Raw genomic sequence first — 27,597 nt, 5'->3', positions numbered from 1 at the left:
CTATGCAAAAGAAATGCTTTGATCTTGCTAAAAGCTTTACCTTGAATCCCCATAGCCTGCATACCTGAGTCTTCACCTCTTTTATAGTCGGTTAAGTCTTGTTGAGTACTTTTGTACTCAGGGTTTATTGACCCCTGTTGCAGGTGAACCTTTTGATAATCCTTTTGATGGTCGTTGTTACTTTACTCTTGTGGAGGAGAGTGATGATGATGAATCTGATGTGTGACCTTGGGCAAGTAAAGCAAGTTGTGTGACTTATGGTTTATGTAATAATAAGTTCCGAACCTTTTATGTACTAAATACTTATGGTTTGTAAACTATGAACTTAAGTTTCAATCTATGTTATGTAACCTTTCCGCGTTTACTCTGATTTCTCTTATCTATGAAATGTTGTAATACTGTAATGCTTAATGAGGGAATTCCTGGAAAGAATGTAACGTGGATGATTCGGGTTTCCCGAGGACACCCGACAGACTTCTTGAGTCATTTAGAACTCGTGCACGCCGATCAGAAGTCTCTGAGACAATGATGGGTGCATGTGGGCCACTTAATTCAGGAGGTTCTGCCACATTCTTCCTTCATCAACCTTGTTTCTAGTCGACCACCATACCTTCAGCTGTTCACTTTTGTCAAGAGTCCAGATCTTATTTATGGTTTAGCATATACTTACATTTAAAAAAACAAATGGCCACAATCTTCATCCAATCTTTTGCAGGCATAATGTATCAATTTTGACCCCTCACTGCACCAAGTTCCTTTTAATGGGAGGCTATTATGGGCCAATCTCTATATAAACATTCAAACTTTGTTGGGAACTTTAAGCTGCTATATATATTATGCCATTGAAAATCTCCATCATCACATTCTTTACTTTCCGATGTGTAATCGTCCCTCCTCCCAGCAAGAGCATCTCTCCTCGCCCCAAGGAGGCCAATCTTCCATTCATGGAAGAGGAGCCGGAAGAAGCCAACCATGCGGCTCCGTCGGCCTAACACAAAAATGGCTCCGGCTCCGAAGTGCTTCACCTGCGGAGTTGTTTTCTCTCTCATCCTTTGGCAGGGCTTCAGTTGGAGCCGGAGCAGAAGCTGCTCCAAGAGCCCTGACCTGGAGTCCCCACACGTCATTGGGTTGTCGCATCTAGTCTACTACTCGGACTTAAACCCCAATCAACTCGGCAGCCCACAGCCCTCCCCAACCCTGCATTGCGGCTGCGCAGTCTTTGGCCGCCGCAGCACACACCACGCTGCAACCCATCTCCCCGCCCCGCCGCCGCCACGCCCCCCAGCGAAATGGGCGCGCAGGAGGCGGCAGTGGAGGAGGTGCTGCGCGCCGCCGCCGTCGAGGTCTCAACCTCCTCGGCGAAGCGCCGCCTCCGCCTCTTCCGCCACACCCTACCTCCTCTCATCGCGAAGGCCACAGGTACTCATCCCATCATCGTCTCCGCTCTCCTTCTTCGGGATCGCTCGCCCACCGTCATCTGCGTGTTTTGGCCCCCCGTCCCGTGCGCTGCGCTCGTCCCTGCGCACCTACTTTTTGGAGTGAGGGGCTCAGGGGTCAGGGCTCTGCGATCGGACGAAAACTTTTGGCGATGTTTGCGCGAGCTGGATCTCCTCGTGGATCGTGACGGTGTTGCGTGTTTGTTTTCATGCGTAATTCCGCTCAAATTGCAGCGGATCGAAGCTTGTTAGCTCAGCTCCCCCGTGCTTGCTCAGATGTGCTGAACAGCCCGTGTGGATTTTCTACTGAGATTAGCGTGTGGCTTTGTTGAGCTTCTATGACCATATATGTTTTTTCGATGCATACCTTCTCGATTACTCGTCTTAACTTCTCTGATCTGTGGTGTATTGTAGTTGTCGATCATGCATAGGTCAGCACCAACTAGCTGTGTAGTTTCAAGTTACATTTTGTTGTACAGACCCAATCCACCTGTTCTGCATGTGGGATTTCAACATGTGAATGGAGCTTGTGGACAATATATGATGCTTATTCTGTATGGATGATTCTGTTTCATATCTTGTAGTGATCAGTGCAAGGTTTCTTGACTCATGTTATAACCTATTCTATCATGGTCCAACAATTTGAGATAGGCACGAGAGCTCATGTGCAGTGCCACTTGAGCTTAATGTGATATATGTGATTGCCGTGACATTAAAGCGTTAATAACACTTTGTTATTCTGATCATATCGATACCAGGATTCATTGTGCTGACCATGTACTAACACCAATGCTGCAACTAGATTGTTTGTGATCTTGCTGTATGCTTAAGCTATGCTTCACTTTTAGTTGATTATTTATCTGGCCAGGTGCTATGGTTGTTACTACCATGTGTCTGGACAATTGCCAATATTTTGTACACAACATCTTATAGCAGTGGATTCAATGAACTTTGAGAAAGACATGTGCTATTAGGTCACCCAAGCTGAACCTTCCTTCAGATGACTTGTTAATGTTCTTTTTTTTCTCGGTATTTAAAAAACATTCAAATATATTTACACATCCTAAGACAAGTTATCTGCCACTATCCTAGACAATAGCTTTTCTTTCTTGGTGTGTATGTGTGTGTGTGTGCTGTGAATTGATCTCTCTCTCTCTCTCTCTCAAGTATGAACCTTTGTCCCTCTGCAGATTCATTTTCCATGTGAATGTAAATTGATACTTGTGCTGCTCATCTATTTGATACTTATTCAATCATTATGATTTTTCTTAAATTACTTTGTTTTACGTGCAGAGTCACCATCAGATATTGCATTGTTAGTTGATCTCATTTTCCAGACATTGCCAATCTATGACGATCGGGCATCACGAAAAGCAGTAGATGATATGGTTATTCAGGCTCTTGGTGAACCCACCTTCATGAAGCCCTTTGCTGCGGTACTTGTACAATCTATGGAAAAGAATCTAAAGGTTTCAAACCCCCTTACAAGCTTCAAGCTTCTCAGATGGTCACACTATCTTCTGAAATGGAGTCAATTTGCCACACTTTCAAAAGGTGCTTTTACCAGACTGGCCAACGCACAAGCAGTCTTATGTCAAGCCCTTATGGACGGGTCCTTCCGTCGGTGCCGGACTTGCAAACAGTTATTCGTTCATCTTTTCTCTGAGGTAATTATTGGCAATAATAAATAAATTTAGATCAAGTCATAATTGTCTCCTGCCCATATCTTATCTAGTTTCATTTTCCAGCCTAGTGGAATATATAAGATGTACATAGAGGAGCTCAGAGATTTAAGGATTTCCATGAGAGATTCTCCTGCATTTTTGAATCTAATACTGGATTTTACCATTACCTCTCCATCATTATCCACTGAGTACAAGGTAAACCTTCAACCTCATATTTGTCCTGCATTTCCACCTGTTAGTAGTCAAGCAATTATGTATTCATTCATCAAATGTTTGACCTAACTTATTGTATCCTTTTTGTGGATTCCCCTCATGTGTTTGACGATATGTGATATCATTTGCAGTCGGTGTTCCTTGATTTGTATGTCAAAACCATCTTGAGTTCAAAAGACCGGCCACCAAAAGCAGCCACTGAAGCTTTTAAGCCTCTTTTCTTGGAGATTGGGCATGAGGATTTTAAGAATACTGTTATACCATCATGCATAAAGATGCTGAAAAGAAATCCTGAAATCGTACTACAGTCTATTGGATATCTTCTTAAGACAGTCCGTTTAGACCTAAGCAAGTATTCCATGGAGTTTATGCCAGTTGTTCTGCATCAGGCCCGGCATTCAGATGAAGAGAGGAGGGTTAATGCTTTGAGTATTATAGGTACACTAAGTGAGAAGTCAAGTGATCCAGATGCTCTACCTTCCATGGTCAATGCTATCAAAGCTGTTTTAGGAGGTATTACATGTGTATTTTTATTTTCTAATATCTGTTGACCTATCATGTTAAGTGGTGTTAGCGCTTAACTCAATTTTTATGCAGTATTACAGTTTGCAATTTTGTGCTGTAATTCATATCTCTCTTGACAAACTTGGTTTGGGCAGGCTCAGAAGGGAAACTATCACTTCCATACCAGAGAATTGGAACAATAAATGCTTTAGAGCAGCTATCAAGATCTCCTCCGAAGCAAATAGGCAGACTTGCTCCCTCAGTATCAAGTTTCCTTCTAACGTGTTACAGGGATGATGGTAAAGTTCAATAGCTCCATTCTATGCTTCATAGCCTCATCTAATGTCCTCGATTCATAGTTTTTCTATCTTATGATAGGTATCGAGGAGGTGAAATTGGCGATTCTATCAGCAATAGGATCCTGGGCTTTGGTATCAGCTGAAGCTGTCCAACCAGATGTTGTTTCATTTATTGCTGCAGGCTTGAAAGAGAAAGACACTTTAAGGAAGGGGCATCTAAAATTTTTACGAGTTATATGCAAAAACTCGGATTCTTTAACAAAGGTAAGGGAGTTACTTCGAGAGTTTGTATATATGTAAAGAACCATCATCCTGTTTACTTAATTTTTGAGAAGAGACTAAACCAAATCTGGGTCTAGACAAGGTCCCGAAGGCTGCCCGCCCAGGTGCACCCCCATGGACAGGTTTCACAGTGAGGGACCTTTTTTTAATATAAAAAATGAAGCACCAACGGAAACACCACCAGGGCTCAAACCCTGGTGGGGGGCATCCAACTTGACGAACCTACCAACTAGTAGCGCGTCTGCTTTTAGTATTATTACTTTTTCTTTGCTTAAGGAAGAATGGTTCAATGGCAGAAAAAATGCTGATACTAAGCACTGACTCATATTAACTATTGATAAACTGGTCTGCTCCAGGTTGCTTCTTTATTGGATCATTTGATTCAGTTGTCAAAAACTGGCTTCAGCAAGGCAACACAGCGGTTGGATGGAGTCTATGCACTCTTTGCAGTATCGAGGCTTGCTGCTGTTGATACAAAAGCAGGTTTCTACGATTTCTTGTATCCAAGTGCCTTTTTTGTATACTTGCTAGCACATTTTGCCTTAAATATGGTTTGATATGCAGATGGTGCCATTCTGAAGGAGAAACTGTGGACATTGATTGCTCAAAATGAACCCTCATTGATCTCTTTACAGCTGGTAACTCTGTTGTTCTGAATTTCCACCAAGAATAATTTGTTATCCTGCAAAATGACACGAGAAGTGGATGTACTTCAGCATTTCATGCACCGTTTTATTTATTATTTAGAACCTGAGGAGCTACTACATTATGTAATCTGCATTTATGTAAAATGTGTTTGGACTTTGGAGAAATAGTGATCAGTGGTTACAGAAAATAGGGCGTAGTGTTATCATTGGTATTGAATCTTTTAAGATCTTTTGATGCTACCTCGAAACTAAGTCTCTTTGTATTCATGTTTTTGTAACACTGTTTTCTTCTGGCAGCTTCCCAAACTAGCAGATGATGATTGCTTAGCCGTCCTGGATCTTCTTCAATCACTGCTTGTAGAACATTTCTTCAGGTCTAGCTCTAGTTCTAGCATTCACCAAGATTGGGTTTTGTGTGTAGACCAGTACCTTCCTTTTCTGCCCTCAACTTAATTCATATGTTGAATTGCAGGGTTCGAGAATATTTTTCGATCCAGTCATTGCTGCAGGTACATATAGTTGGCTTGAATGCTTTAAATTGTTGAATCTTGTTTTTCTTATCTGAAAGTCTTTTAAAATATTGATATGCACTTTTAGCTTCTTACTACTGGAGAAATACTTATATGGGCTGTAGCATGTATTGATTCATTGTCCTTTTGTACAGCTGCAAATATATCTACTTTGCCATCCAAGCTGGGAAGTGAGAAAGGTAGCTTCTGATGTTACCAAGAAAATCTTCTCAAGCTCCAGTGGTCTAGCCGAAGATATCCTATTCTTATTCACAGATTGGTTGTCACTAGTTGGAGAGAGACTGTCAATATTGAAACAAGGGTAGGCACCTGATTCTTTGTCTTCCTCTTGCAATTATCTGTTCTCCGCTGTGTTGTTACTTTTTCTTCATCTGAATGCTCTGAATTTGCATATCTTGTGTCCTGACACTCTTTTTTTCAATCAGTGATATGGATAGCTCTTCGGATTCCCAGATACCATTTGTTCCATCTACTGAGGTCCTTGTCAAGTGCTTGTTTCTGATTGCACCTTATGCTGTTGTGCATAGTCCGAGATCATATTCTCGAATTATTTTGTGCTCCCACCACCCTTGTCTTTCCAGCTCCTCAAGCCCAGCTGGTGTATATAAGGTTTGGATCTCGTTAGCTATCTTCTACCAAATTATTTTCATGTTTGATTGATTTCATCAAATTTCAGAGGTTGCAAAAAAGGCTGAGACAAGAACAGATTTTCTTTGTTGACTTAATTACTCCCAACATCTCCGTTATCTGCAAGGTAATTCTGAAACTTTAAACTTTTTTTTCAAGGAAAAAAAATCCAAATTATTCTCCTCAAGTTTGAACTATGTCCAAATGTCCCCAATAATTTATTTCAGTTGTCCCAGTTTACCCTGTAACAGGATTTTCTTTGTTTCTTCATGTACAGCTTGAGTTTGAATTTCAAATTTTGTAGAGTACTTTATAATTTATGTTAAATAATAATTAATACATCCTAAATCTTTCATTATTATTTTGATAGGTTAGGGCATTTAATGATAGATATTAGATAAACACTCGACATACAAAATTATACAGAACATAATAATGAAATATTAGTAATTTTTAACATAAAATATAATGACTGCTATCATCTCACCCAATTTGAAATTAAGACTCAACTTGTATGTGAAGACAAAAAAAATGACGAATCTTGTTAAGGGGTAAATTGGACCAACTTAAATAGTTGGGAGAGTAAATCGAACCAAACACTAGTTTAGTGGGGCCATCTGGACATTGGCCTATTTCTGTTTGTTTGCCATACTTTTTTATCCATCAGTAGATATTAGGTCATGATACCTTGTTAAGTTAATAAAAAAATGCATAGAGGTGGAACATGCTAGTAAAAGCATACTATGCGATGCTTTTTTATCATCACAAACTATGAGTTGTTTAGTGGCAGTGACTAGCCTTATCAAAATAGGCACATTTTGAAATCTGCCTGGAACAGGATAGGATCATGGTTGGTTTACTCTAGAGAAGTTCATATAGTTTCCTCTATAGTTTTGGTGGAAGTTTATTATGGTTGGCCTCATTGGTCATATTCTCAAAGTTAGCATTCACATAACTTAAGATGGCAATTTATTGTTTCTTGCAAACATCAAACAAGTGAAAATTCCTTTTTATCTGATGGTGTGGCCTATAATTCTCTGGGGAAATTGGCTAGTTCTGGTGGTCCATCATCAATTATAGACCTGCTTGGTTTTGAGGTTGTAGTATAATAGTATTTGAAATTCCTTTTCATCTGATGGTGTGGCCTACTGACATGTCAGCTGAGAAAAGGCAAACCACGCCGATGCCTTTATCATGCCTAGTTGACTACGTGCTCCATGAATCTAATTTGAATGCTACCATACATTGCTTTTTATGGAAATCCTGTTCTGACAAATTCTTTATTTGTGCCACTTTTTAGTATTATTCTTACATACCATCCAAGTCATCAATAACCAGTAGATTTGTTGTTCAGGAATTACTTTCACAAGACGGTCTATTTAGTTCCAACAAGCAAGTACAGAGTGCAGCATTATGTTCGCTATCGACGCTTATGACAATTACTCCTAACGACACATTTCTAGAGTTTGAGAAGGTTATCTTATCACTTTGTTATCCCAAATGGAGCTTATAATATCTTTCCCTGACATTTTATCCATCTTTTATCTTTCCAGCACTTCATAGGACTCCAGGAGCGCACCTTGCACGATTCCTTCTCTGAGAGTGATATTAAGGTCAGCTTTGAGGACTTCTTGATGAAATTTGGTCTTAAATAAATAAATAAATTTCTTAGAAGTCTTTTTGTTAGTCTATTGCCATAAATTTCGGTCATAATGGTCCAAATTACTCTCAAACTCTATATTTTCGCGTATACTCAAACTCTATTTGATGTCTACGTTATCAGTATAGTTTTATTGTTGTTGTTTTTTTATTTTTTTTTTTGCTTCATGCATGAAAGTTCTTTTTTTTTGTTATGCTCTCACATAGATGGTTTGTGTTGCTTCTTTTGTTCCACAAACTTTCCCACCATATGATGCAGACAATATTCATACCAATCTTCTATTTTCTCGAATATGGCATACCAATTTTCTCACACTGCATAATTTATGCATTAGAATATTTTGAGGTACTGGTTGGTACTAAAGCTCTTGGATTCCATGATATCTGGAGAAGGTTTATAGTTTTTTATGCGAGGTTGTTAGCTTGTGTGCAATTAAGGTCTACTTTCTTTTGCTTTTGTGCCTTTTATCACTAGCCTCATAATTTGCTTGAGTTCTTTTTGAGCATAGAATCTTACAAATTCTTCTAAATCCAATGTAGATATTCTATACTCCAGAGGGGCAGTTGTCAACCGAGCAAGGAGTTTACATCGCCGAGGCTGTTGCTTCCAAAAATACAAAACTTGCAAAGGGGCGTTTCCGTGCATATGATGATCAAGATGCAGTAATGTTTTGTTCTTGCAAATTATTATTATTTTTTAAAATATATTTTGATTGCAGTTTGTGATTAATATGTAGCTTCCGAGTCTTTGCCAGAAAACAATCTACCAAACGTGCAGTCTAATGTATTATTATTATTATTAGATAGTCACGTGAATATGGGTTTAACCTATTGTATATTAAAAATTTGTTGTTGCTATAATTTGTAGCATACAGCTCGGTCTGTTGTCCCTGCAAAGAATGAAAAGAGAGAATCCTCAAGCACTGGCAAGCGAGAAACTGGGAAATCTACAAAAAAGACTGGTACTTCAATCTCTTAGTCGTGACACAACATATGCATAGTGCGTTACTTGGTGAAAACTTATGTACAAAATTTTCCAGCTCCTATAGACAAGGCTAAGACTGCTAAAGAGGAGGCCAGAGAATTGCTCTTGAAGGAGGAAGCATCTGTACGTATGAAGGTTGGGCAAGTGCAGAAGATTCTCTCCTTAATGTTGGATGCCCTTGGCGAATTGGCTATTGCTAATCCTATATTTACTCATGGTCAACTGCCATCACTGGTTAGCAATCTTTTCCTCCCCTCTGTAGCTTCTTTCTGTTTTCACTGTTAGCTGTTACTAGGCTGCCAGCCCATAGATCGTGCTTGTCAGAACTTCATCACAACATTGAAGGTTGCTAGATAGAGGGAGCAATATGCACGTCTAGGAGTAATATTGAACACAGTGGACATACCTTGTTTACTGAAGATCGGATTTCAAACCTAGAAAGCTACCCAAAAATTGAATAATTGATAGGAAGTAAATTGAAGAAAAAGCGACCTTTTCTTTTGTGTCTGCACCGAGGTTTACATTTTTTTTGTGAATTTGGAAATGTTTATATCATATATGTTTATGATTTTTGTCTTAATAAATAGACGCACCGATATGTTATCTTGTTTTCGCACCAGTACTTTTTACGATCAGTCAAATCATGATAATAAAGTATGTTGTAATTGACCCTCATATATTGTCAAAAAACAGTGAAATTTGTATTTGGTTATCAGTGTGTGATAGAGCATATCTTGAAGAAATATTTTAGGTTCTTATATCCTTTTATAATTATTTTTTTGGCATATGACACGGTTGTTAATAGTGATGCACATTCTACATTTGTATTTATCATACCTGTTGTGGCTCAGAATTTGATGGTGTGCCAAGCAGGTAAATTATGTTGAACCTTTGCTAAGTTCTGCAATAGTAAGCGATGCTGCATTTTGTACAATGTTGAGGCTAGCTCGTTGCACAGCACCTCCTCTTTGCAATTGGGCGCCTGAGATTGCTGCTGCAATTCGTGTGATATCTGTTGGTGATTTTGAAATGGTTTTGGATCTTACACCTGTGATCATGGAAGATGATAGCAAGAAGAAGCCTTCATCTGGCCTCTTTGAACAAATAGTAAATGGGCTGACTATTGCGTGCAAAGCGGGTCCTCTTCCAGCAGATTCATTTACTTTTGTCTTTCCGGTATGTCATCCACTGTCTTTAGTCCAACCATAAATTCACTTCTATTCCTCTTGACCTTTCTCTTAAAGCATTTACTTTTCCCTGTTTTTGTCCTTTTATTTATTTATTTATTTATTTATGTCGTTACCTTTTGGTTCAGATCATGGAAAGGATCCTTCTATCTTCAAAAAAGACGTGTCTTCATGATGATGTGGTTCACATACTATCTTTGCATATGGATCCAATACTACCGCTTCCTCGTCCTAGGATGTTATCAGTTAAACATTCTTAGTTCTTTCAGCCTTAATGATGTTCCTTGTTTTATTCTCATAGACTCCTATAATTTACTATCTTAATTTTTCTGTGCCTAGGTTCTTTATCATGTGCTAAGCACTGTTCCTGCCTATCATCCTTCAGTTGGGCCTATGCTGAATGAGCTATGCCTAGGTCTAAGAAGCCATGAGTTAGCACAGGTTGTTATTTTGTAGTCTGTTCTTCATCTTATTTTGTCCTATTTTGTTTCATCTAGTGCTATGTATTCTTATCTCTTTCTTTTTCCAGGCTCTTGTTGGTGTATATGCAAAAGAAGTGCACGTTAGGCTTGCCTGCTTAACTGCTATAAAATGTGTTCCTGTGCACTCTGTGCAACGAGATTTGCAGGTGTCAACAAGCCTCTGGATTGCTGCACATGATCCGGAGAAGGTTTGTAGCATCCCTGTGAACTTGACTTGGAACTGCTCTATTAATCTTGTTTATGTTATTGAAATATGTTGAACTTTTTTTTTCTTTCTAGAGCAAGAAATGATATTTATTTGCTTGTTCTTTGGCTCATGTACCTTCTCTAGGTGGTTGCTGAATTAGCAGAGGAGTTATGGGACCGCTTTGGTTTTGATGTCATCACTGATTACTCTGGTATTTTCGATGCACTTTCCCATAAAAATTACAATGTTCGTGCTGCATCTGCTGAGGCTCTGGCTGCGGCATTGGATGAAAATCAAGACAAAATGCAAGTAAGTTGCCCACAATGCAAAAATTTCTGTTCTGTATTTGCACCCCTTCGGCTACTATATAGATGCTCAAGGATTTTGCAAGACGAGCATGCAAGGCACATTTAAAGACTGCGTTAGTTTAGTTATTACTATTGGGATGGGATGTTGTTTTACTGTATGTAAGGACATTTGAAATGGACATGGACCACTGAACTAAGATGGCATATAAAAAAACTGGAAAATATAATGCTGTGTATTTGGGTACAGTCTTGTGTTTCTACTGTATCATTAGTTTCATATTCATATCAAATTTGAATAGAACCACCTTGATTGGAGAATTTGTTGCCGATTTGGAGTAATTTTTTTTATTGCGAGTGTCATTATTTCAGGATGCACTTTCTACCCTTTTCTCTCTTTACATTCGTGATCTTGGCCCTGGTGTTGAATTTGGAGATGCACACTGGCTTGGAAGACAGGGCATTGCATTAGCACTCCACTCTATCGCTGATGTTTTGGCCTCTAAAGATCTTCCTGTTGTTATGACATTTCTCATCTCACGTGCTCTGGTAAGTAGTTTGCTTTGTTTTTGTGGATCTTATCATTGCAGTGCCACTTACATTTAACTTTTAATTCTTCTCATGGGGAACTTACAGGCTGATCCAAATGTTGATGTTCGTGGTAGAATGATTAATGCTGGCATCCTTATTATTGATAGGCATGGAAAGGAAAATGTTCCTTTGCTATTTCCTATTTTTGAGAGCTACTTGAATAAAAGGGCAAGTACTACTTTCCTATTAATAATTGTACTAGTATTATTCAATATATTACGTTCCTATTAGTAACTTTACTAATATATTATTATGGTTCTTTATTTTCTTATTTGCTATGTAATCCATATGTAACAGGCATCAGACGAGGAAACATATGATCTTGTGAGGGAAGGTGTTGTTATTTTCACTGGTGCTCTGGCCAAACATCTATCAAAGGTGTAGATGGATACTGAGCTATCTTTTATTTATAAGATACATTCACAGTACTAAATATAGTATTTGTAACAGGATGATCCCAAAGTTCACAGTGTCATTGAGAAGTTGCTAGATGTCCTTAACACCCCATCAGAGGCAGTTCAACGTGCTGTCTCAGATTGTTTGTCCCCACTTATGGTATCCAAACAGGTGTGTTTTGTTCATGACTTTGTATCCATTTGTTACCCAATTTTTTTTATGCTTTTCTTTTTATGTTTTATTTGATTAAAATGCTCTATCCTCTATATAACCAGGAAGAGGGTCAAGCTCTTGTTTCTAGACTCTTGGATCGGATGATGAAATGTGACAAGTATGGTGAGCGACGTGGTGCAGCCTTTGGCCTTGCTGGTGTGGTTAAAGGATTTGGAATTTCTTCCTTGAAAAAATATGGCATTGCTGCAACATTGCAGCAAAATTTGGAAGACAGGTTGTCTACTTTGTTACCTCATCCACTAGTGCTATATATAGGGACTTTGTAAATAAAATTAGTATGCATTCACCTGTCATAAATTTTCACTAAATTATGTGCACAGCCTTTTTATTCAGTTTTCATGTCTTGTTATTCTCTAGGCATTTGAATAAAATTTATCTAGAGTATTAAATTGGATTTTTCTGATTGCTAACCATGATAGTGCTGAATTTTTCCATTTGTGTGCAGAATCTCTGCAAAATCTCGTGAAGGAGCTTTACTTGGATTTGAGTGCCTGTGTGAGAAGCTCGGCAAACTATTTGAGCCGTAAGTGAGGCACCTCTTCACTTAAAACTGTTGCTCTGATTCCAAGTGATTCATTATATTTGCTTTCTTGTAGGTATGTCATTCAAATGCTTCCGTTCCTACTTGTGTCTTTCTCTGATCAAGTCCTAGCAGTGCGTGAAGCTGCTGAGTGTGCTGCTCGGGCAATGATGTCTCAGCTCACTGGTCCTGGTGTGAAGCTTGTCCTTCCTTCACTTCTTAAGGTATCAATATATCTTATTTGATTCTACCAAATTGTAACATGTATTGTATCCAAATGTTCTGGAGAGTACAAGTGGTCAATTCATCTTGTTATATATTGAAATCTGACAGCCACTTAACTTTCCGCTGAATATTTTAGGCCATTGGCACCAGAAACTACTAGTTTGTTTCCATTAACTTTAAAGAGCAGAACATCATGAGGTCCATCTATTACTTTTTTTTTATAAAAAAGTCTACACATTCTGGAAATTTCTTCACTTATTTTCATTTGTACTGTTCGTACCTTTATGTTAGTTGTTTAGGCCTTGGTTAGTTCGTGAAATTTTTTGGGTTTGGCTACTGTAGCACTTTTGTTTGTATTTGGCAATTATCGTTCAATCATAGACTAACTAGGCTCAAAAGATTCGTCTCGCAAATTACAGACAAACTGTGCAATTAGTTACCTTTTTTTAATCTATATTTAATACTCCATGCATGCGTCCAAAGATTCGATGTGATGGGGAATCTTGAATTTTTTTGGGAACTAAACAAGGCCTTAAATGAAGATAAAATAGGTGTTCAGATACTTTACAAAATATTACGCTAGTCACATTCACTTTCTAAAAGTGACATACGGTGAATTTATTTAGCTTGTCTGATACGTTCAAAGTTTTCCTTAAAGCACATCTGGATGGAGATCATTAATACGGTTTTCCCAGGGTCTAGAAGATAAAGCATGGCGTACTAAGCAAAGCAGCGTTCAACTTCTTGGTGCCATGGCATATTGTGCTCCTCAGCAGCTATCTCAGTGTCTTCCAAAGATTGTTCCAAAGTTAACAGAGGTATATGACACAATTTCTGTTTGAGCTTATAAGCTGCTTATATAACCTAACATCAAGTTTTATGAAATATGCAATATCTTTGCCAGGTACTAACAGACACACATCCTAAAGTCCAAGCGGCTGGACAGACAGCTCTCCAGGAGGTAATGTTTGCTCATTTACCATGGCAATTGTATGTTATTATTCCGTGTCTCTAATGAACTATGCTTTGTTTCATTTTTCAGGTTGGAAGTGTCATAAAGAATCCTGAAATTTCTGCACTAGTCCCTATTCTTCTGTCAGCTCTGATGGATCCAAATGCCCACACTAAACACTCTCTTGACATCCTTCTTCAGGTAATGAGACCTAAGATAGTATTCAGCCTAACTGGTGGCTTTTGATTGCTTGCATCACTTTGCCAATCAAGAATTCAAGATTGATCATTATTGTTTAGGTTTACATCTTCATGTTTTTTTGCAGACTACTTTTATTAACTCTATAGACGCACCATCGCTTGCACTGCTTGTGCCTATTGTGCATAGAGGACTGAGGGAGAGGGGTGTTGAGACTAAAAAGAAAGCTGCTCAAATAGTTGGAAACATGTCTTCTTTGGTTACGGAACCAAAGGATATGATCCCATACATTGGTTTGCTCCTACCAGAAGTTAAGAAGGTAAGTTATCTGCCTATTCGGACTGCACCACACCTCAGAAGTCAGAAGTGCGCAACTGCTGGTAGTAGTTAGTTTGTTGATTCAGTTGAGTGTATTTTCCTTACTGTGTTTGACCGTATCTTGCAGGTTCTAGTGGATCCTATACCTGAAGTCAGGGCAGTGGCTGCTCGAGCTCTGGGATCTCTTATAAGTGGAATGGGTGAAGAAATCTTCCCAGATCTTGTGCCATGGTTATTGGATACTCTGAAATCAGATAATAGTAATGTTGAACGATCTGGTGCTGCCCAGGGATTGAGTGAGGTTTGTTTTTCTATTTTCTCTTCTTGCTCTGAGTGCCTTTCTTTTGTAGTATCACATTTCTTCCATGTTTGATTATATTCAATTTCCAGGTTTTAGCTGCTCTTGGCCAAGATTATTTTGACCATATTCTTCCTGACATCATCCGGAACTGTTCACACCAAAAGGCTTCCGTTCGTGATGGACATCTTACACTTTTCCGGGTAATTTCTCCCATATTTTCCTGTGTTATGATATGACTATACTCTCTCCATACCCGAATTTGTTGACGTTTAGGACATGATTGTGCTTACCAAGGAGTGATCAATTAAGGGTTAGTTTTCCATCTCTACCCCTAATAAATATGGTTGCGGGTGCATTTCTTTCAAGAAGCAACCAAAGGCTCAAATGGCCAGCTCAGCACAGTGAGGATTGAGTCGTGAGGTCCCAGGTTCAAAGCCCGGCGAGGCCTCTTTTTTGTTGATGCATGGCCATTATTGCATTGCCTCGTTCCACGCGTTGAATGCGGCCGGGAGCTGAATGGGCGGCTTGCCCAGGGGCAAATGCGTCAACAATACACCACGAGGGAGTAGAATGCCAACCTTTGTGAAAACGGGCCTAGAGCCCAGAATGTCAACAAATTCGGATATGGAGGGAGTATTCCTGTAAAATGCAATGTGTTACTAATACCTTATATTCTATTTTATAGTATTTGCCAAGGTCCTTGGGTGGCGTTTTCCAGAACTATCTGCAGGCTGTTCTTCCTGCTATATTAGATGGTAAGATTTTTCAATATCTGTCTCTGCACTTGGCATATTGATTCTCTAATAATTTATTTACTCTTACCAGGGCTTGCTGATGAGAACGAATCTGTTCGTGATGCTGCACTTTCTGCTGGTCATGTCTTTGTGGAGCATTATGCAACTACGTATGCTCTCCTCTTTGAATTAGTTACTTCTGATTTTTTCTCTGCTTCTTATTGACTATGATTCTTTCTTTTTTGAATAGGTCCTTACCTCTGTTGCTTCCTGCTATCGAGGATGGGATCTTCAGTGATAATTGGCGTATCCGGCAAAGTTCTGTTGAACTTCTTGGGGATCTCTTATTTAAGGTCGATATCTCATTTGTTCAGAACTGAACTTAGGTATTAGGTTCACTTTATATGTTGCATCATCTGGTAACAATTCTATCTTTAGGTCGCTGGAACTTCTGGGAAGGCAATCCTTGAGGGTGGAAGTGATGATGAAGGTGCTAGTACAGAGGCTCAGGGGCGTGCTATTATTGAAGTACTTGGAAGGGAGAAACGCAATGAAGTTCTTGCTGCCATTTATATGGTTCGTTCTGATGTCAGCTTGACTGTCCGGCAGGTATATGCTTTATTTTAAGTCATCTTCATTAATAATAGCCCATTTTAGATCAGTGGCGTATGTTGCTTTCTTTATGCTTTTAAAATTTTCCAGTTTTCCACTGTTTGGCATTCCTGGCCCTTGTTCTAATTTTCTCTTCATCTCAGGCTGCATTACATGTCTGGAAGACAATTGTAGCAAATACTCCAAGAACTCTGAAAGAGATAATGCCAGTACTTATGGACACACTTATTTCATCTCTTGCATCATCTTCCTCAGAAAGGCGTCAGGTTTGGTCTATTTCATGTGTGTTTGATATCTGTAGGGATTTATACCATTTTTAATTTTGCTCTGTATTGCTGTTTTGCAGGTCGCTGGAAGATCACTTGGCGAGCTTGTAAGGAAGCTGGGTGAAAGAGTTTTGCCCTCGATTATTCCAATCCTGTCACAAGGACTCAAAGACCCAAGTGCTAGCAGAAGACAAGTAAGTTATCTTAATAAAACATGTCTGGTGGATAACTTCTTTTTTTCCGAAAAGGGGCTGTTCCCCAATTCCATCAACATGAACGGAAATATAAGCACCCAACAGATAAGAGAGTTAAGTAGGAGACAGACCAGCAAACAAGACGCTAGGAGATCCAAACCTGCCCCCAAACAGCAACAATCTGATTCATATTTTGCTACCATTAGGAAGAGGCAGAATCAGAACTTAACTGAGTAATCTATTACAACCAAGACCACCTCAGTTCAGAGTTGAACATCAACAATTACATAAGTCCAAACGTCACATCTATGATGTGTGGTTTATGATGTGTGGTTTGTGTCACTGTTATACAGGTTTCTTATACCCTTTTTTCTTTTTAATATAATGATGATACACAGCTCTCCTGTGTGTTTGATGGGAAAAGAACTTTCTGCATCATGATGCTCACACCTTCAATGACCAACTCCTGCATCTTTCCTAAGTATAGAACTGGCCAATGTTACATAAGGGTGCAGGCATAACATATAATCAAGAGTTTTAATGGATTTTCCATCCAAGGTAACTGTAGTTCATGTTTTAGATGCAAGTATATAACCCAGCAAATTGCTGCCAGTCTCAGCACGTTTGCGCCACCCGAAATGTGTAAATGTAGAGAATAACTAGAATTTGCAATTGGATCGACCTGCTTACATTGTTTTCTGCTCGTCCGATTAATCGCGATTAATCGTCCTTATTGGTACTTAGTACTCGATTAGGCCCTCCGATTAGATCAGAGCGATCAGAAACCTTATCGTCCGATTAGTTGTCGGTTAGTCGTGATTAATCGTTCGATTAGGTCTCTGGCTCGATCATAACTAAATAGACAGATGGGCTGCTTCATTTACTGGGCTATATTTATTTGGGCCAGGCCCATTAGGGTTTTATTATATACCTCATCCGGTCATCCCCACTCTTTCTCTCCTCAGTCTTCACTCCCACTCCCACTCCAGCCATACATATGGAGGCTGGGACAAGAATATGGAGTCAGATCTCACAGGTAAGTAACCAACTAAGTAGAAATATAGTCTTGATGCTCGATAAATATATAGTATATGGTATATATACCATACATATATGATATATAGTCCTGCTATATGATGGACGATTAGGCAGCAATCATCCTGATCGTCGATTAATTGTCTTGATCGGTACTAGATCAATTAGGAACGATAAGCCGATCACAAAACATTGCCTGCCCATGGAGTCATAGTCACTACTCACTACAGAAGATGCCTAAAAGAGACCAATATTATTTAACCATTTTTCTAAATGACATAGGAGCATTCTATGTATATTTCTGAATAGAATGTTGCGTTTTTTTCAGTGGAATGTATATATGCACAAAAGTATATTTAAATTATTAGTAACTTAATAATAAATCAATCCATGTGCCCAAACCTTGGCATAGGCTACTGATTACCTTTTTCTATTCTTCGGTATTAGAATGCACAGTTTACTCTTTATATCACCTATTGTTGTCTCTTGGTTTCATGTCTTGCCTATTTGGGCTTGCTGGATCAGTCTGTTCTGAATGCCCCCAGAAATAGTTCCACTGATGTTAAGGATATTTTTTAAGTAGATATTGACTTCAAAATATTCATATCGTTTCCTGTGAAAATTTCTGCTCGTCTTAAAAGTTCCTTCTAGAGCCACTACCTTTTGTGTTTTTGTTTATGTATTTTGAGCTGAACATTTATTTGTTTAGTATAGGCTTATTGAAATGGTCAACATACTTGAATATTCTTGCTTTTCAGGGAGTTTGCATTGGTTTGAGTGAGGTTATGGGCAGTGCTGGGAAACACCAGCTATTAAGTTTTATGGATTTACTTATTCCTACCATTCGTACTGCTCTATGTGACAGGTATGCTTTCTTGCTGTTCCTTTTTGTTGTTTTTATCTGATGTTCTCATCTAGCCATATCTATTGTAACAGCACCCAAGAGGTCCGTGAATCTGCTGGGTTAGCGTTTAGTACTCTGTACAAGGTATTTGAGCTCAAACCTGTTCTGAATTTCTGATATTACGGATGATTTGTCTTTTTATCTTCTTTTTAACTTATTCACCTTTTATAGAGTGCTGGACTGCAAGCCATTGATGAGATTGTCCCCACATTGCTACGGGCTTTGGAAGATGACGATACATCTGCAACAGCCCTTGATGGTCTAAAACAGATTTTAAGGTTTTCTTTTATTCTATTTTCTGGTTCTCATTAATTTGGTGAGATTAGATGTCTGACTTGAAGTCTCAACTCACAAATATAACTCACAAATATTGATCTTTTGATGTGATTCTACAGTGTCAGAACAGCAGCTGTTTTGCCCCATATATTGCCCAAATTAGTCCAGCCCCCCCTTTCGTGAGTTGTCTACTGAGATATATATATATATATATATATTTATATATTTTATTTACATTCTGAATTCAGATAGCACTGTTTTATTGACAAATTGCTTTTTTGGCGCAGTTCATTTAATGCACATGCATTAGGTGCTCTAGCAGAAGTTGCCGGGCCAGGTTTGAATTCACATATTGGAACTGTTCTCCCAGCATTGATTCTTGCTATGGATGATGAAGATGTGGTGAGATGCATGCTAAACAGAAACATTTTGCATTCTAAACACCAACATTTTCTATCTAGGCATCACTAATACCTGTATATTCTGTTCCTACATTCTCTCTCTCTCTCTCTCTAATCTGTAGGATGTACAAAACTCAGCCAGGAAAGCTGCTGAAACTGTTCTGTTGGTTATTGATGAGGAAGGAGTTGAAACTTTGATACCTGAGCTTCTAAGAGGAATCAATGACAGTCAGGTTGTTTGGCCTGAGTTTTTTTTCTTAGAAAAACTGGGAATTTGAATAATATTGGGCGTTGCTTTTACCCTTTTTTGTTTCTTTCTTAATGTATTATTTGTGTGCAGGCATCAATGAGGCGGGGTTCAGCCTATCTAATTGGTTTCCTCTTTAAAAACACTAAATTATATTTGGCTGATGAGGCTTCTGATATGATGTCAACCCTCATAATTTTGTTGAGCGATACAGATAAGGCTACTGTATCAGTGAGTACTTGCCTTCCCTGCAGTATGGTTCCACTTCTACTTCTGAGACTTAATCAACTTCCGATGATGAACAGGCTGCTTTAGAAGCATTTTCAAGAGTTGCTACATCTGTTCCAAAGGAACAGCTCCCGACGTATATAAAACTAGTGCGCGATGCTGTCTCTACGGCCAGAGATAAAGAACGTAGAAGGCGAAAGGTTCTACTTTGAACTGAACCACTAAAATTTGTGCTATTTGTTGCTGTTACTACTAAAGTAGCCACTAATTTTTAATCTGAGATCTTTGAGGCGGCTCCTATCCTAGAGACCTAGACTAAAACTTCTGTTTCCATTTTCAGGGTGTGCCTATTCTTGTGCCTGGCTTATGTCTTCCTAAAGCACTGCAGCCTTTTCTTCCTATATTTCAGCAGGTATTCATTTGTGAATTTTCATTTTATAATGGTGTACACATATTTAAATTTCAGTCACGAGGACATCTGACACATTTGTATTGAACTCCAGGGTTTAATTAGTGGGTCGGCCGAAACAAAGGAGCAGGCAGCTGAAGGTTTAGGAGAGTTAATTGACGTAACAAGTGAGAAGACTCTTAAGGAAGTTGTAGTGCCAATTACAGGGTAAGTTTTTTTGTCTTCTTGAAATTGCTTCAGTTTTGTGATTGTCCTTTTGAATGTTTCACATATGAGGATTTGTGCTGTTTGAGGGAAGCATGAGGCATCCCACCACAGGTCCAGTTGACAGCTAAACAGCTCCTTAGCATTTTATATTCTTTCAAAGCTAGGCCTTAAAATCTTCTTGTTGGCATAAACTATGTTGGTTATATGTTAATTATTGGTGCTTTATGCAGTTCACCTATTGATGATTTCTTGTTTTTGAAATATTCATTTTTTTTCACTCCACCTATCTGCTGCTTCACAATTTGTTCGATTTCTACCTGATCCCCTGGTGACTGTGGGACAAGGCATAAACCATATGTTCATACATGGGGAAATCAGGAGACAATCCATACACTACAAATTGAATGGTATTATGACATTATTGCTGCCAAGTTTTAGCTTTTGCTGTATTATCTTCTGTACCTTCTGAGCAACTAGAACCAACACCCACCCACACACACACAGTGGAGATAATCTTTTTCAGAAGATGAAGCCTCCTGACAATAAAACAGTACTCTAAACATTCTGTCAAATTGGCCGACCTTGTGTTTGGTAGTTGAATGGTTTTTTTGCTCTATGCCATACCGCCATTGTAGCTCTAATCTAGATTTTTTTTGTGTGTTCATGTGTATGTAGACCTCTTATTCGCATCCTTGGTGATCGGTTTCCCTGGCAAGTTAAGTCAGCTATCCTATCAACCTTGACAATCATCATCATGAAAGGTGGAATTGCACTTAAGCCCTTCCTTCCACAACTTCAAACTACATTTATGAAATGTCTACAGGATAACAATAGGTCAGTATTATCTTTTTCTATGTCCATTTCAGTTACGTTTTTACCTCCACATGTGAATATATTTGAATTGCAGGTCTCTCCGGACGAGGGCTGCAGCTGCTCTCGGAAAGCTTAGTGCTCTTAGCACACGGGTGGATTCTTTAGTTGGCGAACTTCTGTCCATGTTGCAGGTTCCGCGGATGTTCCGTCTCTTCTTTTGTTTATATGAGAAATCATGCTGCTGCAAGTTCAAAAGTAATTAATTTTCTTTCTTTCTTTTATACAGTCAGGAGATGAATCTGTCGAAGAAAGTGTGCTTTCTGCTCTTAAAGGTGTTATCAAACATGCTGGCAAAAGTGTCAGCTCTGCAATAAGGTCACGTGGTTGTGCTCTTCTTGAAGATCTGCTGCAGGCTCAAGTTGATGATGTCCGCAGTTGTGCTGCAAAAGTGATTGGCACATTGTCTCAGGTAATGATAAATCTTGCATCTTTTGTATCCCTTGTCAATTCTGGCTTAAAAGGCTTGATGATATCAGAAATCATGTTGCTTATTTGTCTAACTAGTGTTTGAGCGGTATATACCAAAAAGAACATTCTGCTAACTCAAAGAAAAGGGCAACATTTTTTAGTATAAAACTCGATACACTGTCCTTGAGCAAAATGATTGTCAAATGAGAACTTCAATTGCAATAAGATAATTGATTCTCTTTTCTGAGTTTTTTTTTATTGAAGTAAGAGCAAATGTTGGAGTGGCAACTGCTAGCTTCCCTAATATGTGCATTCAAGGACATATGCACATGCTATGGTTTGCAAGTGTCTGGAAATTGTGTGGAATGTATTTCTGGACTTCTTGTGGCTACTCGTCATCCTGTGTTGCTTCGCTGCATTGCTCATCAGTCATCAGATTAGCTATTGTTCTTTGTTCGTTCAAGGACTGATGAGTAATGCAGCGAACTAACGCAAACTGGCATAGTTAGTCTGCAAGAGTTGAGCGTAAAATTGATAAACAAAAAAAATAAGAGCTCCATTTTCGAGGAACTATCTTGTTCGCCAGTGCATTCATGGATGAACCCTTTGTTTGATCTGGGAAGATTCACTCTTTCACACATTTCTTAGTTTCTTCTTACTATAACTGGTTGCATTTATTGACTGTAATATCCATGTTTTCTTTACAGTACATGGAGGAGACAGAGATTTCAGATTTGGTGCAAACCCTATTGAACGTGAGCACCTCGTCAGACTGGTGTACCAGGCATGGTGCTTTGTTAGCATTCTCATCCATATCAATGCATTCTCCATCAAAATTGTGTCATTTGGCATCCTTTCCATCTCTGGTTGATCTTCTCAAAGATTCTCTTAAAGACGACAAGGTATTGATTGGATCAAGTTGTGTGCCTCTGCTGTTTATAATTATTTTGTGGTGTCTGTAACTCTTGTCTGTGCTGTGTGAAGTTCCCTGTTCGTGAAGTTGCTACAAGAACTCTGGGAAGGATTCTCTGTTTCGAGCTACAGTCAGAAGCCAGCACCTTGCAACTTGTTCAGTTGCTTGTCTTGGCCTTGCGTGATGATTCAAGTGAAGTTAGGAGAAGATCTTTGTCGTGTATCAAAGCTGCTGCAAAGGTTTATCATTGGAGCCTCTTTATCTCAATGTACGTGGTACCTTTGTTCTTGGTGACATGGTGGTAATTTAATGGTTTCTTCGTGTAGATAAATCATTCAGCTCTTGCTACACATCACTCTGTATTGGGCCCAGCAATTGCTGATGCTTTGAAGGACTCTAGCATGCCTGTACGCCTAGCAGCAGAACGCTGCGCCCTTCATGTTTTCCAGTTGACTAAAGGTACTTCCATTTCTTGTTCTTTGTTTCCTACTGCTACGATATCATACCATTCCTTACCAAGCGCTGTTCTCTTTGTAATAAGCAATTCTCCTCGCTGGGAACTGTTTAACGTTACTGTCTCCATTTCCAGGGCCAGATAATGTTACATCAGCACAAAAGTACCTAGGCATGACTGGCTTGGAAGTGAAAAAAATTGCAAAGCTTAACGAGGAGAGGTATGTGTAATTAGCTTGGTACCACCATCTACATCCTATATGCTTGCGATGCTGTCATGTTTCATCGAGTTGGATCGACGATTACAATTTTTGCATTCCTGTTTCCCCCCTGCAGTGATGGCAGTGAGAGCAGTGATGATGACAAGAGGACATAAACTCCACTCGGCAATCTTTTATAGGTTCAGTTGTTATTACGTTTACATATAGTTAGCTACATTGATAGTGGAAGGTGGGGGTCATTTTTCTGTCTGACCCATTTTGTGAACATCCTTTTTTACAACCAAGTGGCAAAGGAAGACACGTCGGCATTTGTCATATTTTGTTGCGGCAAACCGACTATGTTTACGCAAACCAACAAATAGTGTTGAAGTTATTCGATCAAAGAATTATCTTTACCCAGTTTTTCCCAGAGTTCGGACACGGGACTTGTATTCACCTCAATTTGAATGGACAAATTTCAAGAACACAACAGTTATATTGCGATCAACGGCCGGTTCGTTACTTTGAGCACAACACCGCTATCTCAGTTCTACGATAAAGCACGTCAATGTATATCTATCATATCGTCGAGCATTGTTCCCTACCATCTCTCGTCTCCCTCCCAGTTGTTTTTCTCCTTGGGCCCGGTCGGCCCTTCTTCCCTAGACAGCTCGTTGGGCATCTTGTTCAGCATGCTCTCCGCTCTGCACTTGAGCCGGGGAGGCAGGCGCCCGACCATCCACTCCATCCGCTTCCTCGACTTGTACACCACCGTCGGACCCCACTCCCGCATGAACTGCAGCCACTGCGGCTCTACGACGGCGCCCTCGCCCAGATACTCCGCCGCAACGATGCGGTACCTGGCGCTGGAGTCCACGAATAGACTGCTCCGAGCGGCGTCGTTGCGGATGCCGATCCCGAGCGCCGCCGAGCCCTGCAGGTACACACCAGGGTACGCGTAGCTCGCGTGCCCGTTCCTGGACGAGTACACCACGGGCCGGTTGCCGTCGATGTACTCCAGCGCGGAGGCGTCCACCCAGTGCCCGCCGCTGTGCTGCGAGTAGTACACGCCCATGAGCTCACCGGTGAGGTTGCTGACGCGGAACGTGGAGTGCTCCCAGTCCCCGACGTGCCGCCCGGTCTTGCCCAGTGGGAGGCTGATCGGGCCCAGCTTGAGCCTCGCCGGGCCGTTGAACGGGCAGAACACCCACATGGCCACGTCGGTGCACGTGCCGCCCATGGCCGGCTTCACGTGCGCGTAGAGCTCCGCGCTGTCGATGTTGCCGCGGCACACGGCGCGGCCCCGCTCGCCGCTGGGAACGTCGATCCAGTACTCCCCGTCGTTGCAACCGCCGCCAGGGAGGTTAGACCCCTCGCCGTCGATCTCCTCGCCCGCGGCGGTGTCTCCACCTCGCTTGTACAATGCGGCTCCGTTCTTGAAGAACCAGGAGACGGACGACGGCAGGTAGACCTCCTTGGGGTGGAAGAACAACGTGGGGCCGTAGTGCCGGATCACCGCGTGCGCCTGCTCCAGCGTCGGCATCGCCGACAGGTCGAGCTCGACGTTGCCCAGGCACGCCATGCCGTGCTCGCGTGGCGGGAGCCCGTCAGCGGCGCAGCAGAAGGTGCCCACGCACACTCCTTTCCTCCACATCCCTCTGCGCACCGGACGCACGCCCTGCACGGTGAAGAACGACGACGGCCCCGGCAGCTGCAGGCGGAGCAGCGACCCGTGCGGCTCGCACTCGTCCGTGAGGTCCTCGCGGACGCATGCCACCTCCTCGAGAGGTGGACTCTGCCGTTCCGTCGTCACGAGGCACCCGATCGCCCAGTATCCCTCCGGCGGCACGGGGACCCAGAAGTAGGCGTCGCTTCGGCCGTAGCCGTGGCCGGCATTGGCACGGCTGCCACCGGCATGGAATTCCCAGATGAGCGCGTAGTCCAGCGGCTTTGCAAGCGGCGGCGGCTGAGGCGTGGCGCCGGGCGGGCGCTCCCCCGCTCTGGCAACGAGGACGTGGCCGTGCAGCGGGCGGCAGTTTGGCTGGCAGTAGTAGCCCAGGAGGGAGAACCCCGCCGGGACGCCGACCGGCCGGTAAAAGGTGGCGCTGCCGCCGCCACGCCGCCGCGACGACAGGGTGCAGATCTTCTGGAACGCGGTGGCCGCGGCGAGCTCCAGCTCCCCTCCGCCGATGCGTATCCTCCCCTGCGCGAATCCACCGCCTGCCCAGAATGCAACGCCGGATCGATTAACCAAGCAGTCACACACATTTCGCGAAATGGTGGGGTGGATTGATGGAGCAGTCACACTCCCGCGCGCGCAGATGCACGATCCAAATCCAAATGGAGGACAGGAGGGGTAGCCAGTCTCCCTCCACTCACCTGGGGGCCAGAAGGGGAGGGGGTGGGCGAAGGAGAAGACCTCCGGCTCCGGTTCCTCGGGGACGCGCCCGCCCACGCGGACGTCGCCGCCCGAGAAGCAGCTGCCCCACCGCTGGCGCATCGCGCGCGCTGGCTTGCCGGATTGACCCGCGGCCGAAGTGCCGGCTCGATACGAACGGGATGGCCGGATGGGCTCCGCGCTGAACGGCCAGGCTAACGACCGGATGACACACGTCTCATGGACTCACCAGCGACGGTCAAGCACCACGATCCGGCCGCGGCGGCGAGGACAAGGAGGTAGAGGGTATTTGTCATGCTCCCATGTCATGGTAGATTTTGCTTCGTCACTGGTCTGATGTTTACCGGGCGGGCCAGGAAGAAAAAGACACGGCGCCTGCCACTGTCACACCCACACCTGTCCGTGGTCCGTGCCGTGCTGCCGTGCCCGCCTTGGGTTGGTGGAGTGGGGTGGGAATCCGAATCCCCCTGTGACTGTGACTTTTGCCCTCACGGCGCACTGCGCGCGCATCGATGGGAAATGAGCGCGGTTGTCGGCCTCGCCCTGATCCGTCAGTGTTTAGCGCGGTGGACGTGGATGCTGAAACAGAAGTGTTGAGAGAAGTGCAGCAGGGCACAAATTCAGAGCACATTTGGATGGCCGAGAAGCCCCGCTGTTGTTGAAATCCAATTATGCAAGCTCGCTGCGTTATGAGTTGTGATCCAAGTTATTAGGACCGGACCGAAGATTGAACCGGTAAAGCCATCGGTTCATTGGTTCACCGGTCCAACCGTTTAGAACCGATTGAACCGCTGGTTCAATTGTTTTGGACCGGTCAAATCGAACCGGCCATAAACATATTGAACCGGTATACATATATGATATAATTAATAATTGACATATGGTAAAAACACAATTTAATTGTACAAACATAGGATTCATACATACATAGATATAGGTACTAACTTAAATTCAAAACATCAAGTGTATGAACAATCTCGTTGTGATAGTTCAAAACAAAATGACTAGTAGAATAGTAACTGAAAATATTTGCCATTGCAAAAAAACTCTTGAATGCTAAAATGGAGTGAACCATTGCAGAGAGCTCGTTGTGGTAATCAATATAGATATATCATTTATCTAATTTGGAGCTTGTATGAAACATATATAAAATTTCAAATTTATTATATATTATATATTTAAGCTATATTATATAATATATATTTAATTTGGTGACGTTAGCATTACCAAAATTCCAAGATTGAAACGCGACACACATTCTATCCAAGCGTGAACACCGGTGGCAGTAACAGCCAGGTGGGGGCCCAGTGGAACCTACCCACAGCAGTAGCAGGCGCACATGCCACTCACGGACCAATCAGGAGCAAGCTGCAGCGCCGTGTACAGACGACCAGCATCGAACCGTCCGGTTCACCGGTTTTTCAAAAAACTGGCCGGTTCAACCGGTTTTTACCGGTTCAATTACATGAACGGTTTTTTAAGTGAACCGGACCGGTGTAGGTTCTGGTTCGATCTTTTACCGGTCCAACCGCCGGTTCGGTCCGGTTCAAATAACTATGGTTGTGATAAGTACGTTATGTTTTGTCTGCAAATGGCCGCCTAGCAAGTAGCAACCAAAAATGGCAAGGTAGCGGCTGCCACGAGGGTACGCATTGTGAGTACTCTCTCCGTTTATGAGTTAAATATTTAAGAAGGGCCAATTTGATTTATATCTACATAAATTCATATTAATAGCTATATATTTAAATAAATCTGTTTAAAACTATACTCTCACCATTCACAAAATGACATAGTTTAACTTTGACCAAATTTGGACATATACAAGAGTTTTCAAAACTCATTCCCTGTCTTGATTTTTTTGGCAAGATTGATAAAAAATGCTCCCTCTCAACCACAACCTTTCCTTTTGGAGAAACACAACAAACGTACTCTCAGCTTCTTTTTTTTTTTTGAGCCACCGGAAAAACTCATTGATTTACCAATTGTATTTTGGAACTATTGGAGATAGTATTAGCATTTATGACTCTCGACTAAATTTGCTAAAAAAATATATACTACCTCCATCCCAAAACAATA

The 27,597-nt window shown here is 41.4% G+C and overlaps 2 protein-coding genes across 2 annotated transcripts; one reads left to right on the top strand and one right to left on the bottom strand.

Moving 5' to 3' along the window:
• LOC8059986 (protein ILITYHIA) lies at nt 1,184–23,631 on the top strand. The gene is made up of 60 exons (XM_021450978.1): nt 1,184–1,419; nt 2,730–3,103; nt 3,185–3,316; nt 3,466–3,847; nt 3,994–4,137; nt 4,217–4,401; nt 4,776–4,902; nt 4,984–5,057; nt 5,364–5,440; nt 5,539–5,575; nt 5,731–5,897; nt 6,022–6,205; nt 6,273–6,350; nt 7,578–7,697; nt 7,777–7,836; nt 8,423–8,545; nt 8,751–8,844; nt 8,923–9,101; nt 9,741–10,043; nt 10,183–10,299; nt 10,394–10,495; nt 10,584–10,724; nt 10,868–11,032; nt 11,401–11,577; nt 11,665–11,787; nt 11,917–11,997; nt 12,070–12,186; nt 12,291–12,463; nt 12,695–12,772; nt 12,846–12,993; nt 13,690–13,812; nt 13,899–13,955; nt 14,037–14,147; nt 14,272–14,463; nt 14,590–14,763; nt 14,853–14,963; nt 15,449–15,518; nt 15,589–15,667; nt 15,748–15,850; nt 15,936–16,106; nt 16,253–16,375; nt 16,456–16,569; nt 18,363–18,469; nt 18,541–18,592; nt 18,680–18,786; nt 18,904–18,963; nt 19,072–19,186; nt 19,308–19,418; nt 19,526–19,663; nt 19,738–19,860; nt 20,001–20,072; nt 20,164–20,276; nt 20,952–21,110; nt 21,184–21,280; nt 21,376–21,558; nt 22,265–22,459; nt 22,542–22,709; nt 22,797–22,929; nt 23,060–23,144; nt 23,260–23,631. Exons 1-60 carry the CDS (start codon nt 1,290–1,292, stop codon nt 23,297–23,299), a joined length of 7,878 nt encoding a protein of 2,625 aa, XP_021306653.1. The 5' UTR covers nt 1,184–1,289; the 3' UTR covers nt 23,300–23,631.
• LOC8059985 lies at nt 23,592–25,947 on the bottom strand. Its single transcript, XM_002463924.2, has 2 exons — nt 25,503–25,947; nt 23,592–25,343 (listed from the first exon to the last, which is right to left on the bottom strand). Exons 1-2 carry the CDS (start codon nt 25,621–25,623, stop codon nt 23,725–23,727), a joined length of 1,740 nt encoding a protein of 579 aa, XP_002463969.1. The 5' UTR covers nt 25,624–25,947; the 3' UTR covers nt 23,592–23,724.

Source organism: Sorghum bicolor, chromosome 1 (assembly GCF_000003195.3).
Source record: "Sorghum bicolor cultivar BTx623 chromosome 1, Sorghum_bicolor_NCBIv3, whole genome shotgun sequence".
Lineage (NCBI taxonomy): Eukaryota > Viridiplantae > Streptophyta > Magnoliopsida > Poales > Poaceae > Sorghum > Sorghum bicolor.
This window is presented reverse-complemented; position numbering and strand designations above follow the sequence as displayed.

Bases quoted from the DNA above. Each gene is read 5' to 3' on its own strand.
- LOC8059986 (XM_021450978.1), top strand. From the start codon at position 1,290: ATGGGCGCGCAGGAGGCGGCAGTGGAGGAGGTGCTGCGCGCCGCCGCC. The intron at 18,787-18,903 runs GTTTTCTTTTAT...GTGATTCTACAG, and splicing joins GGTCTAAAACAGATTTTAAG to TGTCAGAACAGCAGCTGTTT. The intron at 19,187-19,307 runs GTGAGATGCATG...TCTAATCTGTAG, and splicing joins CTATGGATGATGAAGATGTG to GATGTACAAAACTCAGCCAG.
- LOC8059985 (XM_002463924.2), bottom strand. From the start codon at position 25,623: ATGCGCCAGCGGTGGGGCAGCTGCTTCTCGGGCGGCGACGTCCGCGTG. The intron at 25,344-25,502 runs GTGAGTGGAGGG...CATTCTGGGCAG, and splicing joins CCTCCCCTTCTGGCCCCCAG to GCGGTGGATTCGCGCAGGGG.